General features: G+C 42.1%; 1 protein-coding gene across 1 annotated transcript in view; it reads left to right on the forward strand.

The window, feature by feature from the left end:
• Positions 1–9,398, forward strand: part of LOC124616429 (RNA 3'-terminal phosphate cyclase) — a 79,508-nt gene extending 70,110 nt beyond the window's left edge. The window contains exon 10 of the mRNA XM_047144737.1: positions 9,083–9,398. Coding sequence (XP_047000693.1) covers positions 9,083–9,163 — 81 coding nt within the window. The 3' untranslated portion in view covers positions 9,164–9,398. The remainder of the gene's footprint in view (positions 1–9,082) is intronic.
• The last annotated feature ends 18,240 nt before the right edge of the window (positions 9,399–27,638 follow it).

Raw genomic sequence — 27,638 nt, forward strand, 5'->3', positions numbered from 1 at the left:
AGGGTAAGGAGTTATTCCAATCCCGGGAGCGGAAAGACTTACCTTAGGGGGAAAAAAGGACAGGTATACACACACACACACACACACACACACACACACACACACACACACACACACATATATATATATACAGACACAAGCAGACATATTTAAAGACAAAGAGTTTGGGCAGAGATGTCAGTCGAGGCGGAAGTGCAGAGGCAAAGATGTTGCTGAATGACAGGTGAGGTATGGGCGGCGGCAACTTGAAATTAGTGTAGATTGAGGCCTGGTGGGTAATGGGAAGAGAGGATATATTGAAGAGCAAGTTCCCATCTCCGGAGTTCGGATAGGTTGGTGTTAGTGGGAAGTATCCAGATAACCCGGACGGTGTAACACTGTGCCAAGATGTGCTGGCCGTGCACCAAGGCATGTTTAGCCACAGGGTGATCCTCATTACCAACAAACACTGTCTGCCTGTGTCCATTCATGTGAATGGACAGTTTGTTGCTGGTCATTCCCACATAGAATGCATCACAGTGTAGGCAGGTCAGTTGGTAAATCACGTGGGTGCTTTCACATGTGGCTCTGCCTTTGATTGTGTACACCTTCCGGGTTAAAGGACTGGAGTAGGTGGTGGTGGGAGGGTGCATGGGACAGGTTTTACACCGGGGGCGGTTACAAGGGTAGGAGCCAGAGGGTAGGGAAGGTGGTTTGGGGATTTCATAGGGATGAACTAACAGGTTACGAAGGTTAGGTGGACGGCGGAAAGACACTCTTGGTGGAGTGGGGAGGATTTCATGAAGGATGGATCTCATTTCAGGGCAGGATTTGAGGAAGTCGCATCCCTGCTGGAGAGCCACATTCAGAGTCTGGTCCAGTCCCAGAAAGTATCCTGTCACAAGTGGGGCACTTTTGTGGTTCTTCTGTGGGAGGTTCTGGGTTTGACGGGATGAGGGAGTGGCTCTGGTTATTTGCTTCTGTACCAGGTCGGGAGGGTAGTTGCGGGATGCGAAAGCCGTTGTCAGGTTGTTGGTGTAATGGTTCAGGGATTCCGGACTGGAGCAGATTCGTTTGCCACGAAGACCTAGGCTGTAGGGAAGGGACCGTTTGATGTGGAATGGGTGGCAGCTGTCATAATGGAGGTACTGTTGCTTGTTGGTGGGTTTGATGTGGACGGACGTGTGAAGCTGGCCATTGGACAGATGGAGGTCAACGTCAAGGAAAGTGGCGTGGGATTTGGAGTAGGACCACGTGAATCTGATGGAACCAAGGGAGTTGAGATTGGAGAGGAAATTCTGGAGTTCCTCTTCACTGTGAGTCCAGATCATGAAGATGTCATCAATAAATCTGTACCAAACTTGGGTTGGCAGGCCTGGGTAACCAAGAAGGCTTCCTCTAAGCGACCCATGAAATAGGTTGGCGTACGAGGGGGTCATCCTGGTACCCATGGCTGTTCCCTTTAATTGTTGGTATGTCTGGCCTTCAAAAGTGAAGAAGTTGTGGGTCAGGATGAAGCTGGCTAAGGTAATGAGGAAAGAGGTTTTAGGTAGGGTGACAGGTGATCGTCGTGAAAGGAAGTGCTCCTTCGCAGCGAGGCCCTGGACGTGCGGAATATTTGTGTATAAGGAAGTGGCATCAATGGTTACAAGGATGGTTTCCGGGGGTAACAGATTGGGTAAGGATTCCAGGTGTTCGAGAAAGTGGTTGGTGTCTTTGATGAAGGATGGGAGACTGCATGTAATGGGTTGAAGGTGTTGATCTATGTAGGCAGAGATATGTTCTGTGGGGGCTTGGTAACCAGCTACAATGGGGCGGCCGGGATGATTGGGTTTGTGAATTTTAGGAAGAAGGTAGAAGGTAGGGGTGCGGGGTGTCGGTGCGGTCAGGAGGTTGATGGAGTCAGGTGAAAGGTTTTGCAGGGGGCCTAAGGTTCTGAGGATTCCTTGAAGCTCCGCCTGGACATCAGGAATGGGATTACCTTGGCAAACTTTGTATGTGGTGTTGTCTGAAAGCTGACGCAGTCCCTCGGCCACATACACCCGACGATCAAGTGCGAGTGTATACCTGTCCTTTTTTCCCCCCTAAGGTAAGTCTTTCCGCTCCCCGGATTGGAATGACTCCTTACCCTCTCCCTTAAAACCCACATCCTTTCGTCTTTCCCTCTCCTTCCCTATTTCCTGATGAGGCAACAGTTTGTTGCGAAAGCTTGAATTTTGTGTGTTTGTTTGTGTTAGTTTGTGTGTCTATCGACCTGCCAGTACTTCGTTTGGTAAGTCACATCATCTTTGTTTTTAGATATAATTCATGACTTAGTTAAATAATACTGAGTTTTACTGCTTCCTTGCGGTGTGTTGATCAACCACTATTTCCTTTTTACCATTGAATCTGAGACTGACTTTGAAATTTGATCTGTCTAGTTCCTGTATTATTTCTTGCAAACAGTACAGTGCAATTGGGAAAACGAAGGTGGTTCAGCTTATTCCCTTGATGCACAGTACTTTCTTTGCACCTGGAGAAGTAGAAAATTTCTTTTGTACAAAATGACAGCTTTAGAGCCTAGGTGTCTCCCCTACCCCCTCCAATGTGTTTCTGTGGACACCCATGTCTGTAAAATGAAAACTGAGTACCTGACGGTTGCACATAGTGTGTTCTGACAGTTCCTTTTTATAATCATTTTATTTAGATTAGTTGAGGGTAGTTCAATGAATAATGCCCCAAATGTTTTAGAGCTATTAATAAATGTAAGAAACAACTTTTAGGTGCTTGTAATTTGATGTTTCTTCTGCATGTGTGTCAAGTTTCTAACAATTCTGACAGGTAGCAGAGCCATAATGAATCATGAAAATGGCATACACACAAGACGCTCATTATAAGTAACATAGTTTAATTGAATTCTCGGTTGTGTAAAAGGAAACAGGAGTCGTCATTCATAAACATTCATGTGCAGAGTATGGCAATTTGCTAGGAGTGATTTCAAGTGATGAATTAAGAGCGTTAGTGCCAGGAAGTGCAGAAACAGAGCTCAGTGATCCGCTATGTTTAGGAGACTCTGTCATAGCCACTGCTGCTGAAACTTGAATCACTCTGACTTCCATTTATTTGGAACACACGTGGATTCTCTACAAAGAATACTTCGAAGACGAGAGTGTAATTCATGTAGAGAAAATATGGCCTCAAGCACAGGACAAAAGCTTTTACCAATGTGCAACATGTGGTCTTAAACTTTGCTAACATAAGCTCATAGAATGTGACGGAGATTGTAGAAAATAGTACACATAAAAGAAATGTTGATTGATACTGTCAAAAATCCTCTCTCGTAAGAATAAATGTGTTCCAAAAAAAGAAATTGCAGGGCATTAATTACTGAGCAACTCTCATAAAATTTTAGAATACTCAGTCCTAATTTTGATGAAATTCTAAACATTCTTTACTCCCCTTTATAACTTACCCTATTGCCCAGGTGGCTAAGCTAGTTCAATTTCTTATGTTAAGTTCACCCATGGTGAACTTCTGCATGTAGATGTAGATGGTCTATGGGTAGTGTCTTTGATTACTAATTAAAATGTCCTGGGTCCCAAGTTAGAACCCAGTCATAGCTTAAATTTTAAAGAAACATCAGCAGCGGTGGCAGCCAAAGAGTTCCGGCATAAAAAAACATCATTCTGCCAATGACCTTCTCAGAGAGGTTGGAGGAGCAGGCTGAGTTTCATGGCACTCTCTTGCTTATAGGGTGAGAAACAGCTCTTTAAAACATGGAAGACTCAGAAATGTTCAGTGGAATGAGGATGTAGAAGGCAGTGGAAACCAATGCATTAAAGACATAACGTGAACCCACAGGACATGTGGCCTCTAATTGAAAAAGTTTTGTGATGCACTCTCCCAATGGCAAAAGATGCCATATTAGTCCCCCATTCAGATCTCTAGGAGGGGACTGCCAAGGGGGAGGTGACCATGAGGAAAACATGAAATAATCAATGATCGGATTAACTACTGAGCATAGAATGTAAGAAATTTGAATGTAGTAGGAAAGCTAGAAAATCTGATGAAAAGGGAAAAATCAAAGGCTCAACGTAGGTGTAGTGGGGGTCAGTGAAGGGTAATGAAAAGGAGATAAGGATTTCTGGTCAGACGTATATAGGGTAATATCAACAGCAGCAGAAAATGGAATAGAAGGATTGGGATTCGTTATTGATAGAAAGATTGGGCAGAGAGTAAGTTACTGTGAACAGTTCAGTGATAGGGTTGTTCTCATTAGAATTGATGCAAACTGACGACAATAGTTCAGGTACACATACCAACATTGCAAGTAGCAGATGAATGTAAAGTTTATGAGGCTATTGAATGGTTAATTCAGTATGTAAAGGGGGATGGAAATCTAATAGTTACGGGGTATCTGAATGTGGTTGCAGGTGAAAAAATAGAAGAAAAGGCTACGGGAGAGTATGTGCTTGGCAGTAGGAATGAGAAAGTAGAAACACTAATTGAGTCCTGTACTAAATTTCAGATCTTAATAGTGAAGACCCTGTTCAAAAATCATAATGGGTGATATACTTTGAAAAGATCCAGAGGCAAGGGACGGTTGCAGCTGGATTATGTCATGGTCAGTCAGAGATTCTGAAATCAGATACTGGAATGTTAGGTGTACCCAGGTGCGGATATAGGCTCAGATAATACTTTAGTAATGACGAAGAGTAAATTGAAGTTCGTGAATAGTCCGAAAGAATCAATGTGGAAGGAAGTTGGGAACTGTAATACAGAGGGATGATGAGGCACATTTGAAGTTCACTAAAGATGTGGATACTGCAATAAGGAAAACCAGAGTAGGCAGTGGTACAGTCACATTATGACCACTGCCTATATTTGTCAACCTGCAGTAACCTCTCCCAGATGGCCAGTGGCAGCTCCAGCAGTGGAGGGTATATAAAGCATTTCAAGGTGCTGAAAACAGTGCAGTCATTATTGTTCGGTTGAATTGGGGCAATTTATCTGATATCCAAAAGGGCATGATCATTGGCTTCAGGGCCGAGGATGGAAGCATTTCCAAAAGTACTAAGTTTATGAACTGTTTGTGTGCTGCTGTAGTTAAAGCAAATGGTTAAAAAAATCAAAATGTCACTATCCAAAACTGGTGCCAAGGCAACCGTGGTGTTCTAAGGGCCATAAATGGCAGCTGAACAACAGCTGTGGAGAGGTGTACAGGCAAATAGATGCCCAACTGTAGAGCAACTGATGGCCAAGATGAACCAAGGGGCAACCTGAACAACTGTTCGGTGCGGGCCTCCGCATCAGGCACCTGGTTCATGCACCCGTGCTGACTGCTGTTCAGCAGTGACAAAGGCTGGAATTGGGATTCCAATTCCACAACTGGATGTCAGCTGTCTGGCAACAGATGGCTATTTCAGATAAATCTCATTTTGTGCCCCATTGGACAGATGGCAAACACGCTGCAACAATTGTCAGAAGGGTCCAGGCCAGAAGTGGATGCATTAAGGTCTGGAGAATGTTTTTGTGGCATTCCCTGGGTGATCCCATCATTCTGGAAGCCACAGTGGATCAACAAAAGCATGCATCTATCCTTGGAGACCATGTTCAGCCCTACATGCAGTGTGTTTTTCCTTGGCATGATGGCATATACCAGCAGGACAATGCAGTGTGTTTACAGTTTGTAGTATATGTGCATGGTTTGAAAAGTACCAGGATGAGTTTACCATACTCCCATGGCTACCATACTTATGGATTTGAGCCCAATGAAGAATCTGTGGGATCATCTCGACTGGGCTGTTCGTTCCGTCAATCCTCAGCCTAGAAATCTAGTGCAGTGAGTCCTGGCACTGGAGCTCGCCAGGGTCCACCTTCCTGTTGGTTCCTCTCAGAACCTCACTGTCTCTCTTCCTGCTGCACGTCTTGCAGCAATCTGCATGGCAAAAGGTGGTTATTCAGGCTGTTGACAGGTGGTCACATTAATGTAACTGTACGGTATATAAATCATTTAGGAATTAAATATAGCAAGTGCAGGGCAGCCAAGGCAAAACTGCTACAGGAAAGATGTGAAGAAATTGAAAAAGAAATGATCACTGGAAGGCTGACTCGGCACATAAAAAAGTCAAAACAACCTCCGGTGAAATTAAAAGCAAGGTTGGCAACATTAAGAGTGCAATGGGAATTCCAGTGTTACACACAAGAGAGGGGGGGAGGGAGAGAGAGGGGGGGAGGGAGAGAGAGGGGGGGAGGGAGAGAGAGGGGGGGAGGGAGAGAGAGGGGGGAGAGAGAGGGGGGGGGGGAGAGAGAGAGAGAGAATAGATTTTTTGGGGGGGGGGGGGAATACATTGAAGGTGTTGGTGAGGGGGGAGTACTTGTCTGATGGGATGATAGGAGAAGAAATTGGAGTCAACATGGAAGAGATGGTCAGAATTTAAAAGAGCTCTGAAAGACTTGAGATCAACTAAGGCAGAAAGGATAGATAACATTCCATTGGAATTTCTAAACTAATTGAGAGAAATGGCAACCAATGTTGGTGTGTAGAATCCAAGACTGGCGACGTACCTTCAGACTTTCAGAAAAATCCCATCCACACAATTTAGAATATAGTAAGGACACACAAAAGCGAAAAGTACCACACGATCAGTTGTTAAAGTCGATGCATCCAGGCTCCTTACCAGAATAATATACAGAAGAATGGAAAAGAAAATTGAGGAACAGTTAGATGACAATCAGTTTAAGAAAGGTAAAGGCACCACAGAGACAATGCTGACATTGTGCTTGATAATGGAAGCAAGGCTAGAGAGAAATAAAGGTATGCTCATAGGATTTGTTGACCTAGTAAAATCTAAAATGGTGAAAGAGGTTTGAAATTCTGAGAAAAAAAGGAAGTAAGCTATAGGGAGACAGTCCTATGTTAAGTCAATTCATAGTTTCTCAAGGCCATTTTGTACAGATTTTCTTGACTTGAAACTGGAGTCAAAAGCTTTCTCATAATACATGGATAATTGACAGAGCAGTAAGTCATAACCATTGTTCGAGCCTGTAATTTCCTTTGTGACTTTCAAATGGACCATTGTAATGTCTGCATGAAAATCCAGCTTGTTAATATGTTTGTCAGATTGAAACCCAATGTTCTTTCTCGTGGTTGGTGATGTTGCTGCAGCCAGAGCTCACTGCAGAGTCGTCGGGGTCACTTGTACATCAGTGCTCTGATGTACATGCATTTACTAAACAATAGTCCCTTAGACCAGTATAATTTACTAAACAGTTTAGTGAAATAATTTATAAACTGGATAAATAAATCCTGTGGATTTAATAATGTTGTTGAAACAGGAGAATTGTTCTTTAAATCCAGTAGATATTTATTGCAAGTAGTTCACACGATTGTGATTCATGGCTCTATGTAGTCATAGATTCAAATGAAAACAAAGATATATAATTAATGTAGATGACAGAGCACTGTAAATAGAATATGTGCTTTGGAAAGATCCTTTAAAAACCCATGAATCGAGAAATTCTAAAGCAAGCACTCATAGTCAGACAGCACAATTTCTCAGTGTTTCTTGCAAGATTAAAATGACGCTCAATATCCTAAACAATTACTTCAAAAACGAATAAAAAAGTTCATCACATGATGCAAGTCTCAATACAAACAGCTGATAAATAATTAAAGATATCAGCTGTCTCGAGTCTCGCATATAATGTCTTTATTGTTGCTCCTCGAACTCAATCACCAAAATCCAATGTCAAATATTTTTAAGTCAAATGATTTGTACCCAAACAAAGCTGCTTCACTGCCCAGACAATCTCGACTACCATCAAGCACATCCACTGACACAGTACCATTTGCAAAAGACAAAACCTTTCTTTTCGAAAGAATGAAACCAGAAGACCAGTGTCCACATATGTACTGCTTCTCTCCCTTAAAGCGCGCGCACATGCACACGCGCACACACACACACACACACACACACACACACACACACACACACACACACTCTCTCTCTCACTCTCTCTCTCTCTCTCTCTCTCACTCTCTCTCTCTCTCTCTCTCTCTCTCTCTATCTATCTATCTATCTCTCTCTCTCTCTCTCTCTCTCTCTCTCTTTCTCTCTCTACTGAGTCCATGTTAAATATTGAAACAATGACCATCATTAAAAATTAAGGCTATTTGCATGTATTTACGTATTATTGGAATAATCCCACAACTATTAAGGTCATTTTGCGACCTCTCACTAAAAAAAAGTATTATATAAAGTTTTTAGCAAAATCTCTAAACGTGCTTGCATCTGTTTTTAAAATATGAACTAGTTAAGTTACAGTTACACGTATGACCAGCTTTAGCAAACTGTTGTTCTGACCTCTAGATATATTTGCTTTCATGCAAATGTTAAACTTTTTCTTATACACACTTCCATAGCTTTTTAATATAACTTCTTTTTATGACTAGTTACACAATCATTTAAAGCATATTTAATAGTTGGCTGTAGATATTATCTGGCAAGGCACAGTGAGGAACTAGGTAACTCATTCTGCCCTCACACTACATGTAGCTTGTGGAGGATTTGACTGTGGCACATTTGCATATCCATATTTTAGGAAACCAATTGTAACTTTTAATATACATGCAGGATTTGGAATGTAGCTTGTTCTGATGTTTGCTGATGTAATCGGCTTTCGTTTGATACCTTATATTATGTGATGCTCCAGTGGTTTAATTTTCCAGCATAATATTCATAATTAAAAACAGTTGTAACTTTCTTAATACTTACTGTAGAACTATACTTGCCACTGGTTTCCATTTTTGTGAATTAAGTGTTGTTACGGCAGTGTTCCAGTTTTTCAGGAATTGTACTACTATGATACTCTGCAAATAATGTTGCTAGTTTGTTTCACTTTTCCTCCAGCTTTAATCTTCACTGCTGAGAAACCTTTCTGAGGCACCTTTATTTACTTCAGACATATTTGTGCCACACCTGGCATAATTTTGAAACTATATTATTTTCATTATTCACCATCTGTGCTGTATATTGTGCTATACAGACATTTAAAGAAATAGTAGAATCCTCAATACTATAATATAATTTTGTATGTCATCTGATGCTATTTTTGTTTGCAGGCAAAATTCCACATAATTAAGCAAGGACCACATTCAAACATCATTGAGTGCACTGGAATAGGCCTGCTTAATCCTGTTTAATAGCCAGCTGTGATCATAATATTGAAATAATGTGTGGCATTATCCTAATTATTTTGGAAACAGATGAAGTTCCCTTTTTTAATCTCTCATATTTATTCCTATAATAACATATGTTGAACATATGACTTATGTGCCCAAAAAACTGATATCTTACTACTAGTGGTATCATTAAAAGAAACCTTATTCTTGTTTGCTGATTGTGATAAGCAAAGCTGCGTGAAATATACTCTCTTCAAGTACCAAAATTATGTTGCCTTTATTCCTTCACTTCCTTGTGCTAGTTTTGTAGCCCAGTACAAATAGCTATATATTGAGTAAATGACATAATGTAAGTGTTAGTGTAGAATAATATTTAGTACATATATTTTTAAAAAATTGTGGAAGGAAGGGTCGCAGCCGGAGACAGATAATTTGAGGTAAGGCCATTGGGGGGCATTCCATGAGCCAAGCAACAATGCAGGAACAGTACCTGGGGCTATGGATAAGGAAACTTCGTGTATTGATGCAGATGGAAACAGAAAGGATCATGGTGGTGGATAAAAACACGTAAATATAAGTAGATAAAATTGATAACAAGTGCTTCTTCTGATCTTGATGCATGGGCAGTTAGGATAAATGATTGTCTTAAAGTACAGATACTCTTCAGGGGAAATCGGAAAAAGTAATGACACCAGGACAAATGTTTCTAAGAGGAGTTACCAGAGATGATCTGGAATCAAATTTATAATGAGACAAATACTAACATAAATTTAATCTATTCCATAATAAATTTGTATCATTATTTGAAAATAGCTTTGCATGAAACCTAATCAGAAAGGACATTAAACAACCATGTAAAAATCATGGGTCACTAAAGGAATTAAAGTAAACTATCTGTTTGCAAGAACAAGTAGAGATTATGCAGTTGTTGCACACTACAGAAACTCCGCAAAGTTCCTAAGAAAAATCATTAGAAAATCAAGGAATGTGCACAAGTCAGACATCAGTAATCGATTAGTAGACTTAAGGCCATATGGAATTTGTTACAAATCTCAGTGACTGAGAAGTCACAGATATCATAATAACTACTTTACAGAGTCTGGGTGCGATTTCAGTTACAGCTAGGAGTAACAAGAAGCATTTTACTTCAATGCCATGTGCCATCTGATGGCTTAAGTTTGTAATACAGTTTTTGCGACGCGCTATCGAATCAAACTTTCTGCGACAAGTTGCAAACAGAAACTAAAAAGAGCAGTTAATATTAGACGCCTTATGCCATCTGTTGGCGCGTGTCTGTACTTCGTTCTAAGAACCTCGTGTCTCACGATAAGGATGTATCACAGACTTACGGTCAAAAAAGTGAACCAAGAAGCTAATTTGCTCTGAGAAAAATTTTATGGTTGAGAAGTGGTGCAACCAACGAATGTGAATGCCAAATAACGGTTGTGCTAGTAAGTAGACCTATAGCGTAGCCTAGAATTTTTGTGGCATCTCTAAACACACTTTTCATTGTATGGTGTGCGTACTGTAAGACCTTCGGTATACACACCATCAGATTATTTGACTTGTTGCTCTAACGCAGTAGGCGAGTGTCAGCAATATGTCTCGTGGTCTTATCGCCGCACGTTTATCTTCTGCCGTTTGGTCAGACGATAGAAATGCCACTTGCACGCTTAGAGTAGCAGATTGACGGTGACCAACTTTAAACAGAACTTGATTAATTTTCACACACATTTATTAAAATAATAACAAGCATAAAAATAACTTAAATTGGTTCTGGATGCTATTTACAATTGACAATCTGAAGTTCCTTTGGTGTTGGTACGTTACTCTTATTCTCACATATCTCTGATACTTGACAAAGTTTCTATACATTTATCTTCATGGCTATGTACAGGAATATGGTAAGCTTATTAGGTTCAGACTGAAACTTGACTATAGACTGGTACAGACAAATGCAGACTGACTAATCGGAGGTCTGTACACTCGTTATAAGACCTCGTGCGTTCATGTATCACTGCGCGAGTGTGATCCACGAGGAGAAAAGGTTCTACGTTAGCAGCAATCTCATTGGCTGCGTTACGTATTAATACGCGGATTGGTGGAAGCAGAATGAACTATGTACACAACACATTGTAAAAGCTAAACCAGCAAGGTTAATTCAGAAAACAGATAATGGATAAGGCTCCGATGAGTATTTTGTTGTGTATTACACACACACATATAATGAAAAAAAATTACCAAAAATGCAATCTGGTGTCTACCGTGTAACTTTTATGTAATGTTTAACAACTGTATTCACAACACAGATATTTTTTTCCATCAGTACAATACGCAGTTAAACTGTTGTGGCGTAACAAGCTAGCTGCGCCACACTGAGAAGGGAGCCGAAAGGCACGCGTACACACACGCCGACTGGCGTCAAGTCTGGAACAGGATAAGTAGTGAATTCTCATAAGAAAAGTATGCAGCTCCTCGAATACTTATCTTTTATTCTTTGATGAATACAGCAGTCTTGATGAGACATTTCATATGATAACTTTCAAACTATGTAAGGCTAATGGCGCCTTGCTAGGTCGTAGCCATGGACTTAGCTGAAGGCTATTCTAACAGTCTCTCGGCAAATGAGAGAAAGGCTTCGTCAGTGTAGTCGCTAGCAAAGTCGTCGTACAACTATGGCGAGTGCTATCCCGTATCTCGAGACCTGCCTTGTGGTGGCGCTCGGTCTGCGATCACACAGTGGCGACACGCGGGTCCGACATGTACTAAATGGACCGCGGCCGATTTAAGCTACCACCTAGCAAGTGTGGTGTCTGGCGGTGACACCACATAAACTTTTGTCTATATTTTCAAATATTGCATTAATACCATTCCCAACATCCACTTTTAACTGTAAGATTAGTATTTTTGGCTGTTTTCACTTGCACATTATCAACCTAAGAACACGAAACCCTCCAACCTACCCTAGACCTTGTGCTACACTACAGGTCAGTCTATCATCACAACCATCATTCAAGGCAGGGGGGATGGACGGATCAATATCACACTCTAGCAAGTCTTCATCATTAAATACAGGGCAGAAAAATTTGGGGTATGAGATGGCTTAGACAAGGTGAGAATGGAATTTTCATTACTCACTCACAGTGTAGCTCACATTGATAACCCCTTTCATATAACATAATGACTTCAATGACACACTGTACCAATACTCATGTTGCACACACATGTTATCAATTACGGCTGTTTTACGCTGCGTGTTCTTAAAGAGCCGTCTTTAATCTTCCCGATTATCTCTTCTACATGAGGATGGGAGTGCCGTCTGAAAACCATGAGGATTATTAAACTTTTATACTGCTGCTAATTAGTAGTAATATAATTCATACTGTACAATGGTTGTGACAGTGGATGAGTGGGAGGAGGTATCACATTTTGTATAATCAACATCCCAACACTCATTCACAAAGTTAGAAACTGACCTCACTCCTGACGAACACGGCGTAAAGATGCTGCGGCAACTTCTCCAGTTGTGCTGTAAATCATATTTTGAATTATCGCTGTATTGAGTGGCTGAAAATAGGGTTCAGATACATGAGAACGTAACAACATGATTAGAATACGTATTCTAACCATTAACTCTTATGGTACAGTATGGTAATTTGTGTTCTGATTCTCAGCATCACATTATCAATATTTTCACACTTGGTCCATTAATATAAAACTAAGGAAGAACATATAAGGTAAAACATATGTACTACTGATTGTTTTGTTGAGATGAAATTTTGTCTGTGGGCAAACGTATCTTCTGTTTATCCTGTAACAGCAGAGGAAGAATCATTGGAATTATTAATAATATCATTTCACATAACTTTTTGTCAGTTGGCATACTGAAACGTTAGCCTGAAGTCCTGACAATTTAGTGAAGTGCAGAGGGATAAGAGTTGTGAATTCGTTAACTGTGATTCTTAAGTGTGACAAATTTCAGTTAGGACTCACAGTTACCGAAAAGTAGCATTCACAGAAATCACTGATATCACAAAATCACAGTTTAGCCCATTCCTATAGCTCTGCTTAGCGAGTTTCTTCTCCTGTCTCCACTCGGTTGTTCAACAACCTGTTCGAAAGCTGCTGGCCTGGGCCACAAAACACCCATCTGCCTGAAGATACCTGTTGCTTTCACTTCTGGGAACCCTGCTCCTCTGCCTGAATGTGCCCCGGTATACAGGGTGTATCTCGAAGAATCATCAGATTAAAAAAAAATAAAAATAAAAAAATAATGACTATTATATCATTTGAAATATGTGTGTGAACAACGTACTGTTGGAAAGGGCAAAACTCTCGAGTTTTACATTGTTCCCACTAGGCAGCAGCAGGGTGCGCCCAGTTAAGGGAACCACACCATGGTTCAGGTCGGAAAACATCGATTTTCGGTTTCCATTATATTTTGACAAATTAAGGTTTTATGTAAGTACTCTGAAATGGATTTTGCTAAAATTTTTTGAGCATTTAAAGGGCATTTTGCTACCACATGTGTGTATGTGTCACGCCCACTTTTCTGTCACCCACTTTTCTGCATCTATTTTAGATCTTTATATCTCCTACATTGCACGTTAGGGATTTATTTATTTATTTATTTTTTTTTTTTTTCCGAGTGTGTTGGCTATTCTTGGAATGCAACGATTGGTATTCTTTTATTTCTGCTGTTTGTAAACAACACTCTTTCAAACACGCGGTTAGTTTTGTTCAAGTGTGATTGCGAGTAGTTTTTATACTTACATTTGCAGTGCTTGTTTATGTGTGTGTTGTTGTGTTTATTGAAGATGACGAAACGTAAAGGCATTTTCAAGAAACGACAATTTAGAGGAAACAATTTTAGAAAGCTTTCTGTACAGGAGGTTATGTCGCCTGGTAACGATGTTTCTAATTGTAATTTTTCAACAAGTGCATTGTCAAAAACGCTCTCTCCATTTCAAGAGTGTTTCAACGAATTTACTGTAAGTGACAAGGGGTGCAGCAATGTTATTATAAATTTGAGAATATTATCAGATGTAATTTTTAAATTTGTACAATGCAGACAGTGTGGTGAGTCACAGAGTGAAAATTTGTGTACGGTACACCAAATATTTGGGCGATGGTGACAGTAAGCCATACAACAATGTGGTGAACTCTAAGCCAGATAGAGGTGCCATTATTAGCAATTAGAATGTATAACCCTTTGTAACTGCATTCAATAGCTCTTGCGAAGACAGCTACAGTGATAATAGCGTTTGTTGATGTTGACGTTGAAGCCTATCCAAACCAAAATTCGAGAAATGACCTGGAATGTGAGAGTATGGTGGCCGGAAACCGCATTTACAGTGCAAACGCTGCTAAGCAGGAGCCTCGGACCTGGCTGCGCTACGAGAATAAAGCTTTATTTCCCTTGAACCACCTTATGACCTTGATGTAAGTTCACCTACGAATGTTGTACTGTAAAACTTGCTCAAATCGGCACGTGCATAATTCGGAAATCTGCCCAAACCGTACAAGTATTTCAGTCCCGACGCATTCAGCGCACTTTTACATGCTGATTTTTTGTATGAAGCGGAACGTGCCTAACGCGGAAACGGAAAGCAAATCGTAGAACATACTTAATAATTCATTGTATAATGCGGAAAACAGCCTATACAGTTCATTAGTCATTCACGACTCTACAAGGACGTTACTTTTAACACCTCTGTTAAGCGCCGCAATACCAAGAGAAGAGGTCCAACGCAGCGCGTCGGCCAGCCGTTGTGGACGAGCGGTTCTAGGCGCCTCAGTCCGGACCCACGCTGCTGCTACGGTCGCAGGTTCGAATCCTGCCTCGGGCATGGATGTGTGTGATGTCCTTAGGTTAGTTAGGTTTAAGTAGTTCTAAGTCCAGGTGACTGATGACCTCAGATGTTAAGTCCCATAGTTCTCAGAACCATTTGAGCATCGCAGCGCCGTGGTGTGGACCTAAAACCGCGCCGCTCTGTGCAACAACAGATATGTCATCCTCAGTGTCTGTGCAATACATCAAAGGAAAAGATTAGTTCGTCAGCGCTCTTTTTGTCGGCTTTCTCGTTTTCCTCATTATTGACGCACGTCGGCGCATACAGGAACATTGCTGCGCATCTACCAACACACTGCTGCAATGTGCTCAGTGAAAGAGGTGGGTTTTGTCCCGTTAAACAATGGTTTTATCCGGCAAGGTCATTATTTTTTGCCAGTTTCAGTTGACTAGTAGCACTTTAAGAGCTACAGTAACATGATGTCGAACAAACGGTATGTGCCGTTAACACTTAACGTAAAGGTTAATGTAATCAAGGCGAGTGAGAAAGACAAAGTCTCTGTGCGCGAAATTATGTTGCGTTTCAAATGCGGTAAAACACGAATTTATGAGACTAAGAAACAAGGAAAGGATTTGGGACGAACGGATAAAAGGAAACGGGCAGATGAAAAGTAAGGCGAAGAAGACCGGAAATGAAGAAATTAACGAAATACACTCCTTGAAATTGAAATAAGAACACCGTGAATTCATTGTCCCAGGAAGGGGAAACTTTATTGACACATTCCTGGGGTCAGATACATCACATGATCACACTGACAGAACCACAGGCACATAGACACAGGCAACAGAGCATGCACAATGTCGGCTCTAGTACAGTGTATATCCACCTTTCGCAGCAATGCAGGCTGCTATTCTCCCATGGAGACGATCGTAGAGATGCTGGATGTAGTCCTGTGGAACGGCTTGCCATGCCATTTCCACCTGGCGCCTCAGTTGGACCAGCGTTCGTGCTGGACGTGCAGACCGCGTGAGACGACGCTTCATCCAGTCCCAAACATGCTCAATGGGGGACAGATCCGGAGATCTTGCTGGCCAGGGTAGTTGACTTACACCTTCTAGAGCACGTTGGGTGGCACGGGATACATGCGGGCGTGCATTGTCCTGTTGGAACAGCAAGTTCCCTTGCCGGTCTAGGAATGGTAGAACGATGGGTTCGATGACGGTTTGGATGTACCGTGCACTATTCAGTGTCCCCTCGACGATCACCAGTGGTGTACGGCCAGTGTAGGAGATCGCTCCCCACACCATGATGCCGGGTGTTGGCCCTGTGTGCCTCGGTCGTATGCAGTCCTGATTGTGGCGCTCACCTGCACGGCGCCAAACACGCATACGACCATCATTGGCACCAAGGCAGAAGCGACTCTCATCGCTGAAGACGACACGTCTCCATTCGTCCCTCCATTCACGCCTGTTGCGACACCACTGGAGGCGGGCTGCACGATGTTGGGGCGTGAGCGGAAGACGGCCTAACGGTGTGCGGGACCGTAGCCCAGCTTCATGGAGACGGTTGCGAATGGTCCTCGCCGATACCCCAGGAGCAACAGTGTCCCTAATTTGCTGGGAAGTGGCGGTGCGGTCCCCTACGGCACTGCGTAGGATCCTACGGTCTTGGCGTGCATCCGTGCGTCGCTGCGGTCCGGTCCCAGGTCGACGGGCACGTGCACCTTCCGCCGACCACTGGCGACAACATCGATGTACTGTGGAGACCTCACGCCCCACGTGTTGAGCAATTCGGCGGTACGTCCACCCGGCCTCCCGCATGCCCACTATACGCCCTCGCTCAAAGTCCGTCAACTGCACATACGGTTCACGTCCACGCTGTCGCGGCATGCTACCAGTGTTAAAGACTGCGATGGAGCTCCGTATGCCACGGCAAACTGGCTGACACTGACGGCGGCGGTGCACAAATGCTGCGCAGCTAGCGCCATTCGACGGCCAACACCGCGGTTCCTGGTGTGTCCGCTGTGCCGTGCGTGTAATCATTGCTTGTACAGCCCTCTCGCAGTGTCCGGAGCAAGTATGGTGGGTCTGACACACCGGTGTCAATGTGTTCTTTTTTCCATTTCCAGGAGTGTAGTTCAAAAAATGCGTGTCAGTTCCTAAGGGACCAAACTGCTGAGGTCACCGGTCCCTAGACTTACACGCTACGTAAACAAACTTATGCTAAGAACAACACGCACACACCCATGCCCGTGGGAGGGCTCGAACCTCCGGCGGGAGGGACCGCGTAATCCGTGACATGGCGCTCCAAACCGGACGGCCACTCCGCGCGGCAACGAAATAGTGTGGGAATGCTTCGTATATGCGCGGGCAAAAAACTTACCTTTATCAGGGCCCATATTGCAGAGTGAGGGTTTTAAAGTCGCTAAAGAGCTTGGAATTACGGAGTTTTGAGCATCCAAAGGATGGCTGGACAAAGCTAGGCACAGCATCGTGTGGAGGGAAGTGTGTGGGGAAGCTAAGGATGTGCAGGAAAGTGTAGCAACAGAATGGAAGACAATACTGTCCAACCTAATTGTGAATTATGACCCGAAAGACGTGTTCAGTGCCGATGAAACGTGACTTTTATCGCGCGCTGCCTTCAAAATCGCTAGCAATACGAGGTGAAAAGTGCACCGGCGGAAAAATGTCCAACGAAAGACTCACTGTACTGCTGTGTGGAAACATGTTAGGTGAAATGGAGAAGCAACTGGTGTTTGGAACGGTGGCAAAAGCGCGTTGTTTCAAAAACATAGACGTCAGTAACCTTCCAGTCACGTGGCGAAGCAATAAAAACGGGTGGATGGTGAGTGGTCTTATGGAAGAATGCCAAAATGAAAAATGGAAATCACTAAGTTCTCCTTTTCCTAGATAATGCAACCTGCCACCCGAAAATAACGTTATCAAACGTGAAATTGGTTCCCTCCAGGTTCATCCAGCCCCACACAACCCCTGGACCAGAGGGTTATTTACAAGTGTCATTATAGGCGATTGCTGATGCAGTCTCTTATTCTTAGTGTTGAAGAAGCCGAAAGTGCGTTTCCTTTTGCACGATCAGTTTCTGTTCTGGATGCAGTAAATTGGATTGGCTTGACAGTAAAGGAAATAAAACACGAAACTGTCACCAGGTGCTTCAACAAAGTGGAGTTTGGGGCTCAACAACAAGGCGCTTCTGTGGCCATCGAAGTTCAAGAAAATGCAGAAGCAGTTGCTGAAATAATGAAAGTGCGAAACATTTCATGTAGTACAGATGATTACATTTGAAGGGATGACTTTGTCAGCTCACTTCACTTTCACTTTAACAGAAATCCGCAATACGGAGGAGGATAAAGAAGAAACAAAGGAAGAAGAAGAGGAGAAAAGTGGTGTCCCTAGAAAAATTAATAAGCCTGAAGAAGCCATTGCATGCATAAACGGTGTTATGCAATTTGCAGCACACACCATTTCTTACAACGTGTTGGGACCATTGTATGATGTAAAAAATTGCCTAGAAAATACAATTTTGGACAGGAAATTAAAACAAGTTTCCTTGATATGTGGCGAAAAAAATGAAACGTAAAGCAAATAAACATGGGAATAATATGTATGTACACTCTTTGACATAAAACTTGACCGGGGGCCGGCCGCTGCAGGCTAGCGTAGCATGCGTTGTTTCTGTGTACGATGTCTGTGGCTCGACACCAGCTGACGTAAAAGGTTTTTATAGCCTCTTCTGTCTGAATGATGAAGACGCGAATTTAGTGGTAGCGCAGATTCAATCTATTTCACTTTCTGACACACCGATAACAAAATTTTGTCCAGTAACCATTTTGCGGCAGGTTTCTCGCAGACTGTCCTACTCTGGACTCCGTATGCGGCAAACCTCTGGGATCCACTTGCTGGCTGCCGGCAGCGGCCGTGGCGACAGCAGCGGCGCTGCACTCCCCCGGTCTTTATCGAAAGCGCCTGCTACCGCTCATCGCTTTTGATAATTTAAAACGCTTTATTATTATTAAATGTTGCTCCACAGAAAATTTCTACGATTTCCATTCTCGCTCAAAAGCAACGGAGATTACTGTATTAAATTAATCGGCAAGAGCTGACTACGGGCCGAAATTAATTTTATAGACTGGGACGAAATTAAACCACCTCACTACATTCGATGAATTTATGAATGCTTCATACCTCGTTTCAACTATTTGTGCAACTTTTGGCCAATATTCGGATGTTTTGGTCAAGACAGGGTGAGCGTCTGTGGTGTAAAGTGTATTACAATTTTTGTTTTATTCCTTGTGGTAAGTCTGTGCGATAAACTGTGCGAATACCTTGCAATGCATGCTCTGTAGCAGTGCAGGATCACTGCACATTTGGAGTTCCATGTATGGATTCATGAAGTATTTAACGTTGATCGGAAGTGATAGTTAAGGTCATCAGATTTAAACCAGAAAAAGTTATCGTTTTTGAGGTTTCAGAGAACGGAAAGGAATTGCTAACGCCGGTGTCAGAAAACCCCTGCAGTTAAATGCTATTGTAAAAATTTAGAGGAGAGGAACCATATTAATCAACATGTTCACTTCATAAACAACCTCCTGACATGTCAGATCTATATGACGAACAAAGCTCAAATTGGTATCGTTGACAGTCGGTTTGAATCTTTTCAGAAACTAGTTTACAGTGAAGCACCTTGGCATTTGCAAAGCAGACATCGGTGATATTAACATAATTTGTGGTGTCACCGCCAGACACCACACTTGCTAGGTGGTAGCCTTTAAATTGGCCGCGGTCCATTAGTATACGTCGAACCCGCGTGTCGCCACTATCAGTGATTGCAGACCGAGCGCCGCCACACGGCAGGTCTAGAGAGACTCCCTAGCACTCGCCCCAGTTGTACAGCCGACTTTGCTAGCGATGGTTCACTGACAAAATACGCTCTCATTTGCCGAGTTAGCAAAGCCTTCAGCTACGTCATTTGCTACGACCTAGCAAGGCGGCATTATCAGTTACTATTGATATTGTAAATAATGTACAGGCAAGAGCTACGTTCAACATTAATGGATTAAAGTTAAGTATTCTACCAGTTACCTCCTTTTTTCTAAGTTCTAATTTCCTTGTCCTGTTCCAGACCTCACGCCAGCCTGCGTGAGCTTAAACGCGTGCCTTTCGGCTTCCTCTCAATTTAGTGGGTTGGTCTCCTGCCAATCCACAACATAATTTACTAAGTAGAAATTGCACAAAGATTTGTGTGTAAAAGCATTCTTCAGATTTGATATAAGGAATTTTTACTAGCTGTTTGCAACTCCATTAATTAAAATGGAAAATAAAGCGTTGTGTTCAGCTGCTTTCGCCGAGATCGGAACTGCCCTCTCATATAGCACTAGCGTCGCAACACATAAGGGAATCACTGAGCTAACGACACACTGGCGGCAATGCGATATTGCCTGATCCTCAAAACGCAACATTAAACACAGAAACAGGTGTTACTTATGTGAAGAACGCCGTTCCTTGAGTCCAGAAATTAAATATACTTTCTGTCTCATCTTACAGTGGATTATATCGTATGAGTCTTCGATGCGAAAAACGAATGCCCAGTGAATTTAGCGAGGTAATGCCGGGCTACACACGGAAGTAAATGCACTATCACAGTGTTGACAAATACTTGCTACGACGCTGCCAATTCTCAGCTCTCTTACGAGGCGCTCTTTAGCGAAATGCTTGTGGTGTCCCCTTCAGAGGGGAGGCGCGCGCGCACGTTTGATTTTTAAGGTCGGGACAGACACGTCCGGGCCGTGTCATGGCCGAGCGTCGGACGAGTGACGGCCGTGCTCCGGTCCGTTCCTGCAGGGGCCACACATGACCGGGGCACGTCCGTGTCTTTGGTCTTTGTTGTTCCTTGTAGTGACTCGGACGCGGTGATCTGTGTTTCTGTTTGTGAAAGCTGTAAAACATGTTCACTGATTTTCGTAATAGTGAATTAGGACTTATAGCACTTGCTTTAGACGAAGAGGAAAAAGAACGAAGGCAAACAAGAAGAAGAAAATTATGGATCTACAGTGCCTGGAAAACAAGACCAGTACAGGGAGAGTTTCGAACATTATTTTCTCATCTCATAGATAATGAGAATAAGTTTTGTGAATATTTTAGGATGACGCAGTACACCTTCTGTGAACTTTTAAAGAAACTAGAACCAAGACTGAGAAAAAACGACACTTTCTAGGGAGTATCAATTTCACCCAAAGAACGACTGGATTTTTTTAAAGGTAGGTTAAAGAAAAGTACACAGAACACAAATAAATAAGAAGTTTTATGGACAGCATGATTATTTTATTACTTTAGTAATTGAATGATAAATACATAAGTTAGTAAATAATACTTAAATTTCTACTACACTAAGAAAAACAAATGAGGACTATTCAGTGAATTAGTTTCTGAAGCTGATGAGGATGCAGGGGAACTTGGGGGATGATGGCTTTGGTTATTTATATACGAATTGTGGGAATCCATTTGCAGATCCAAAAGCTGCTGTGTAGGTTCTGTTGACTCGTTTTCCACAGGTGAAGGACATGGTGTTGAAACAGATTTTGCTGAGGAATTGGAGGATTGTCGAGTGAATTGATGAACTGATACGTAATTCACGAGTTGCTTCAGTTCAAAGTCTTGTACAATTGAAAAAATCCTACTTTTAGCTTGATGTAAAAGTGGTGGATGCAACGATTTTGGGGCTGGTGCCATACCAGCAAAAAAGCATCAACTAGGTTTTGTACTTCTCTCTGTTTTTCAGCTTTTTTTTCTGTCAACTCAAAAAATTCCTGAATTCTCCACAAGTGCCTGTGGAGTGGCAAGAACATGTCGTCTTGGCAATATAACGATGACGTAAACCAAACATCTGTTTGTAAAATAAAAAGTAAATAAATATCTTTGTATAGTTTTTATCGTACCTTTGGCTTGTAGATCTGTTGCAATTGTCTTCCAAATTCTGTCTTTGTACTCGATATGCCTGTAGTTTTCACTTCCCTGATCGTAAAGAACAGGAAACTTGCGAGCTTCTTCTATTAGTCGTTCCACATCCATGTTTTGTACACAGAACAGTCTTGTGCAGTTGCACAGCTCACGAGACAATTCTACCGTCAGGCCGTGTCCGTCACGTGAAAAAAAATTAAACACGGCGAATCCCGCCCGCCCCGGCCCCGGCCCGTTGACGTTCCCCGTGCACACGGCCCGGTCAAGTGGGGCCCGCTACATTTCTTTTAATCATGTATTTCGTTGTCCGGGTGACGGCCTCGGACGTGTCTCGGCACGGACACGGTCCGGACATGTGTGTCCCGACCTTTATGCGGCGTTCTCCCCTGATGGTTCTGACGTCGCCTTGTGGGCTATGTATACATTTGAAGCACTCAACTATCATTAATCCAGAATGATACAAGTTTCAGCTTCCGGCGTGGAAGAAGGCTGTTTACGCCTACATTATATCTTTTAAACATAGGGAAATCAAAGCGGATGATTCAGTGTTTCTCATTCAGCATAAAGCATGTGAGATAATTTTCCGGAACATTCATAAGCATCTCAAAATACAAACGAAGTAAAAATACATGGGAAGCTTATTTGGATTGAATATAATGTAAGATATCAAACGCTTTGCACCTCGATGTCGCATGTGCCCGCGTGCAATCTTTTGCAGCATACTTATAGAATGTCATGATTAACACGAGAATAAAGAAATATGTTGGTAGAGATGGAAGCAAGAAGAGACGCAGTTAACAAATATTCCATTCCTCATGGCATTCATTCCATTTGAAATTTAAGAAGAGGTAAAGTGGGATATTACTTCTGCTAATGCGAAAGACACGCTGCACATAACTATAACGAGGAATTCTGCGTCTTGATACGTTTCCTCCTTCCAATCTGTATGGTCTATTATATACTATGTAGCCTGATCATTGTTTCCGTAATGTTACCTTCTTGTTCAACCCCTAAATGATGAATAGATTCCAAATGCATGTCTCTGAATGAAACTAGTTGTTCGAATTATTTCTGTGTTGTTGCACCACTCCAACCAGCAGCTGACCCAAGGGTAACTCATGGTCATGGTCTGAAGTTAGCAGCTCTCTGCTACTGTGGCAAAGTACGTACTACATTTTCGATCCTGCAGCACTAGTTTATCTGGTAACACTGTGTTAAATCAACAGGAGTAGTTGCAGAGTTGTGTCAGCGTATCTGTCCTCCCATTGTCAACTTTTGTATCTCACTTCTCCTGCAGCGTTGACCACGAGGTGCCGAAATAAAGGAGTGTATTCTGCATGACGTAACATTCAGTATTCCCTTCTTTCATAGCCACTCTTCATGTGGATCTCAAAGGGTTAACAATTAGGTTTTCTGCTCTTATTAGGCATGTAGGCATACAGATATATCAGTCATTTGGATTGCATCGTACCCCCATCCGCTCGCGAGGAATTCCTGCTAAGAAAACGGAATCTTCTTGCCACTATCGTAGTCAAGGACTCACAACGTCGTACGCCTTATTTGGCAACTGTGTTGGTATGATAATGATTTGCGGCTGTGGGACTGTGTTTTATCTGCTACAGCCATTTAATATTTTCTTGTCATCTTGATAAAATATTGTGAATAACTGCCACAGAAGGAGTGGTTTTGAGTTAGGGAACATACTTCAGTTCAAAATTGTCGCTTCAGGCAAGAGGTGGTCGTATTCTCATGTTTCACGTTGCGAGCTGCATACGGCAGCTACGATTATGGTAAGGGCAGGATTTACTGCTGCGAACAAGGCACTGCTGTAGTAAAGTGCTCAATTTACAGAACTATATCTGTTTTTTCATTAGTTCCAGTTTTTCTGCGAAAGCTTTATCTTATCAGTCCCTTCCGCTACTGCTCTTTTTTCAAGTTCTAATGCCTAAGGGACCAGACTGCTAGGGTCATCAGTCCCTAGACGTAGAAACTACTTACACTAACTAACTTATTCTAAGGATAACACACACATCCATGCCCGGGGGAGGACTAGAACCTCCTGCGGAAGCGGCCGCGAAATCCGTGCCCCAGCCCGCGCGGCAACTGCTGTTCTAAAGGTCACAACTAAAAGACTATTCTTAATCCTCCGTTTCACATGTATTTTGGAAACTTCTCAGGATTTCCGACAGCAGTATTGTTCGCGAATACCAATTTACATCGAGAAAAAAACCAAACTAAGTCCCTTAAGAGACTAGAATTAACTCTCAGTGACATGAATTTGTGTTGTATGAATGTTGAGTCTCGCGGCGATAACATTGAATAAAATGTTCTCGGGTTTCCAACCGCGTCAATTGCTTAAAACTGTGTTTAGTTTTAAGCAATTGACGCGGTTGGAAATCCGAGAACATTTTATTCACGAATTTGAGTTGTTTACATCATCTCGGTGTCAAACACGACGGTAACAGTTACTGAAGCAATAAACGAGGTTATTATTGATGTATTAACTTTGGCAGCTATGAAGATGAAAACGTATGAAAATCCACATCAGCGCATTTTACCATTGTTTCCTTTCTTCTTCAGTAGTCTCACTTTACATTTTTCTATGTGAATCCACCAAATAAGTTCCATAATAACACCTGATATTCTAGTCATGTATAACAAATTTCACTGAAGCTGATCAGTATAAGTACACAATTCATTCGTAGATTTCAGTGGTGTAATGTGCTACTGGGTTGGATTCTGGCAGCTCAGCTCCACTAGGGCTGACACAAACAGGCTGTAGATAGCAGTGAGCCCTTTCTGATCTATCCAATGATTTCTTCATATTGCTACTGTTCTAGGTACTTGGCAGACCTTTTGAAAGTGTTTGGCACGCCTGTGGTCATTCACTCTCTTTCAGCATTGGTGCCGTGGGACAATGATCAATTCCCATAATATTGTCTTTTTACATTGAGGAGTAATCTGGATAGTCGTCACGTTCATATGCCACCTACATCGCAAATTTAATATTATGATCCTAGGAACTAACCTACAGTACGTTTTGTATTTCATAATCGGTGCTATCTGCATTAGCTGTCATCAGAGCAATGTCAGGGAACAGATTGCAGGAATGCCTTGCTAGCTACTTGGGGACCTGCTTGAGTCGTGTTCTAAGGAAAGGTTAGTTCCTGGTTCACATTATATTTCACTAGAGAGAAGTACCGAATCTTCTTTTGACTCTCCAAACATCCAGAACTAAATTCAGTAACAAAATACTAAGAAGATATTTGCATTGTGCCATCTCAGCGATCAAGCTATTTTTATAGATTTTTATATTCACAGCCATTCTCGTTCTGCATTGCAAGAAACTTCACTCATTATTTGCTTGTTCTTGTTACGATTATTGTTGTCATTCTCTCACTCGCAAAAGTTTTCATATCCCTATTTGGTATCGATCCACATGAAAGTGGCTATGAAAGAAGGGAATACTGAATGTTACGTCATGCAGAATACACTCCTTTACCCCGGCACCTCGTGGTCAACGCTGCAGGAGAAGTGAGATACAAAAGTTGACAATGGGAGGACAGATACGCTGACACAACTCTGCAACTACTCCTGTTGATTTAACACAGTGTTACCAGATAAACTAGTGCTGCAGGATCGAAAATGTAGTACGTACTTTGCCACAGTAGCAGAGAGCTGCTAACTTCAGACCATGACCATGAGTTACCCTTGGGTCAGCTGCTGGTTGGAGTGGTGCAACAACACAGAAATAATTCGAGCAACTAGTTTCATTCAGAGACATGCATTTGGAATCTATTCATCATTTAGGGGTTGAACAAGAAGGTAACATTACGGAAACAATGATCAGGCTACATAGTATATAATAGACCATACAGATTGGAAGGAGGAAACGTATCAAGACGCAGAATTCCTCGTTATAGTTATGTGCAGCGTGTCTTTCGCATTAGCAGAAGTAATATCCCACTTTACCTCTTCTTAAATTTCAAATGGAATGAATGCCATGAGGAATGGAATATTTGTTAACTGCGTCTCTTCTTGCTTCCATCTCTACCAACATATTTCTTTATTCTCGTGTTAATCATGACATTCTATAAGTATGCTGCAAAAGATTGCACGCGGGCACATGCGACATCGAGGTGCAAAGCGTTTGATATCTTACATTATATTCAATCCAAATAAGCTTCCCATGTATTTTTACTTCGTTTGTATTTTGAGATGCTTATGAATGTTCCGGAAAATTATCTCACATGCTTTATGCTGAATGAGAAACACTGAATCATCCGCTTTGATTTCCCTATGTTTAAAAGATATAATGTAGGCGTAAACAGCCTTCTTCCACGCCGGAAGCTGAAACTTGTATCATTCTGGATTAATGATAGTTGAGTGCTTCAAATGTATACATAGCCCACAAGGCGACGTCAGAACCATCAGGGGAGAACGCCGCATAAAGGTCGGGACACACATGTCCGGACCGTGTCCGTGCCGAGACACGTCCGAGGCCGTCACCCGGACAACGAAATACATGATTAAAAGAAATGTAGCGGGCCCCACTTGACCGGGCCGTGTGCACGGGGAACGTCAACGGGCCGGGGCCGGGGCGGGCGGGATTCGCCGTGTTTAATTTTTTTTCACGTGACGGACACGGCCTGACGGTAGAATTGTCTCGTGAGCTGTGCAACTGCACAAGACTGTTCTGTGTACAAAACATGGATGTGGAACGACTAATAGAAGAAGCTCGCAAGTTTCCTGTTCTTTACGATCAGGGAAGTGAAAACTACAGGCATATCGAGTACAAAGACAGAATTTGGAAGACAATTGCAACAGATCTACAAGCCAAAGGTAAGATAAAAACTATACAAAGATATTTATTTACTTTTTATTTTACAAACAGATGTTTGGTTTACGTCATCGTTATATTGCCAAGACGACATGTTCTTGCCACTCCACAGGCACTTGTGGAGAATTCAGGAATTTTTTGAGTTGACAGAAAAAAAAGCTGAAAAACAGAGAGAAGTACAAAACCTAGTTGATGCTTTTTTGCTGGTATGGCACCAGCCCCAAAATCGTTGCATCCACCACTTTTACATCAAGCTAAAAGTAGGATTTTTTCAATTGTACAAGACTTTGAACTGAAGCAACTCGTGAATTACGTATCAGTTCATCAATTCACTCGACAATCCTCCAATTCCTCAGCAAAATCTGTTTCAACACCATGTCCTTCACCTGTGGAAAACGAGTCAACAGAACCTACACAGCAGCTTTTGGATCTGCAAAGGGATTCCCACAATTCGTATATAAATAACCAAAGCCATCATCCCCCAAGTTCCCCTGCATCCTCATCAGCTTCAGAAACTAATTCACTGAATAGTCCTCATTTGTTTTTCTTAGTGTAGTAGAAATTTAAGTATTATTTACTAACTTATGTATTTATCATTCAATTACTAAAGTAATAAAATAATCATGCTGTCCATAAAACTTCTTATTTATTTGTGTTCTGTGTACTTTTCTTTAACCTACCTTTAAAAAAATCCAGTCGTTCTTTGGGTGAAATTGATACTCCCTAGAAAGTGTCGTTTTTTCTCAGTCTTGGTTCTAGTTTCTTTAAAAGTTCACAGAAGGTGTACTGCGTCATCCTAAAATATTCACAAAACTTATTCTCATTATCTATGAGATGAGAAAATAATGTTCGAAACTCTCCCTGTACTGGTCTTGTTTTCCAGGCACTGT

Source organism: Schistocerca americana, chromosome 5 (assembly GCF_021461395.2).
Source record: "Schistocerca americana isolate TAMUIC-IGC-003095 chromosome 5, iqSchAmer2.1, whole genome shotgun sequence".
In the NCBI taxonomy this organism is placed as follows: domain Eukaryota; kingdom Metazoa; phylum Arthropoda; class Insecta; order Orthoptera; family Acrididae; genus Schistocerca; species Schistocerca americana.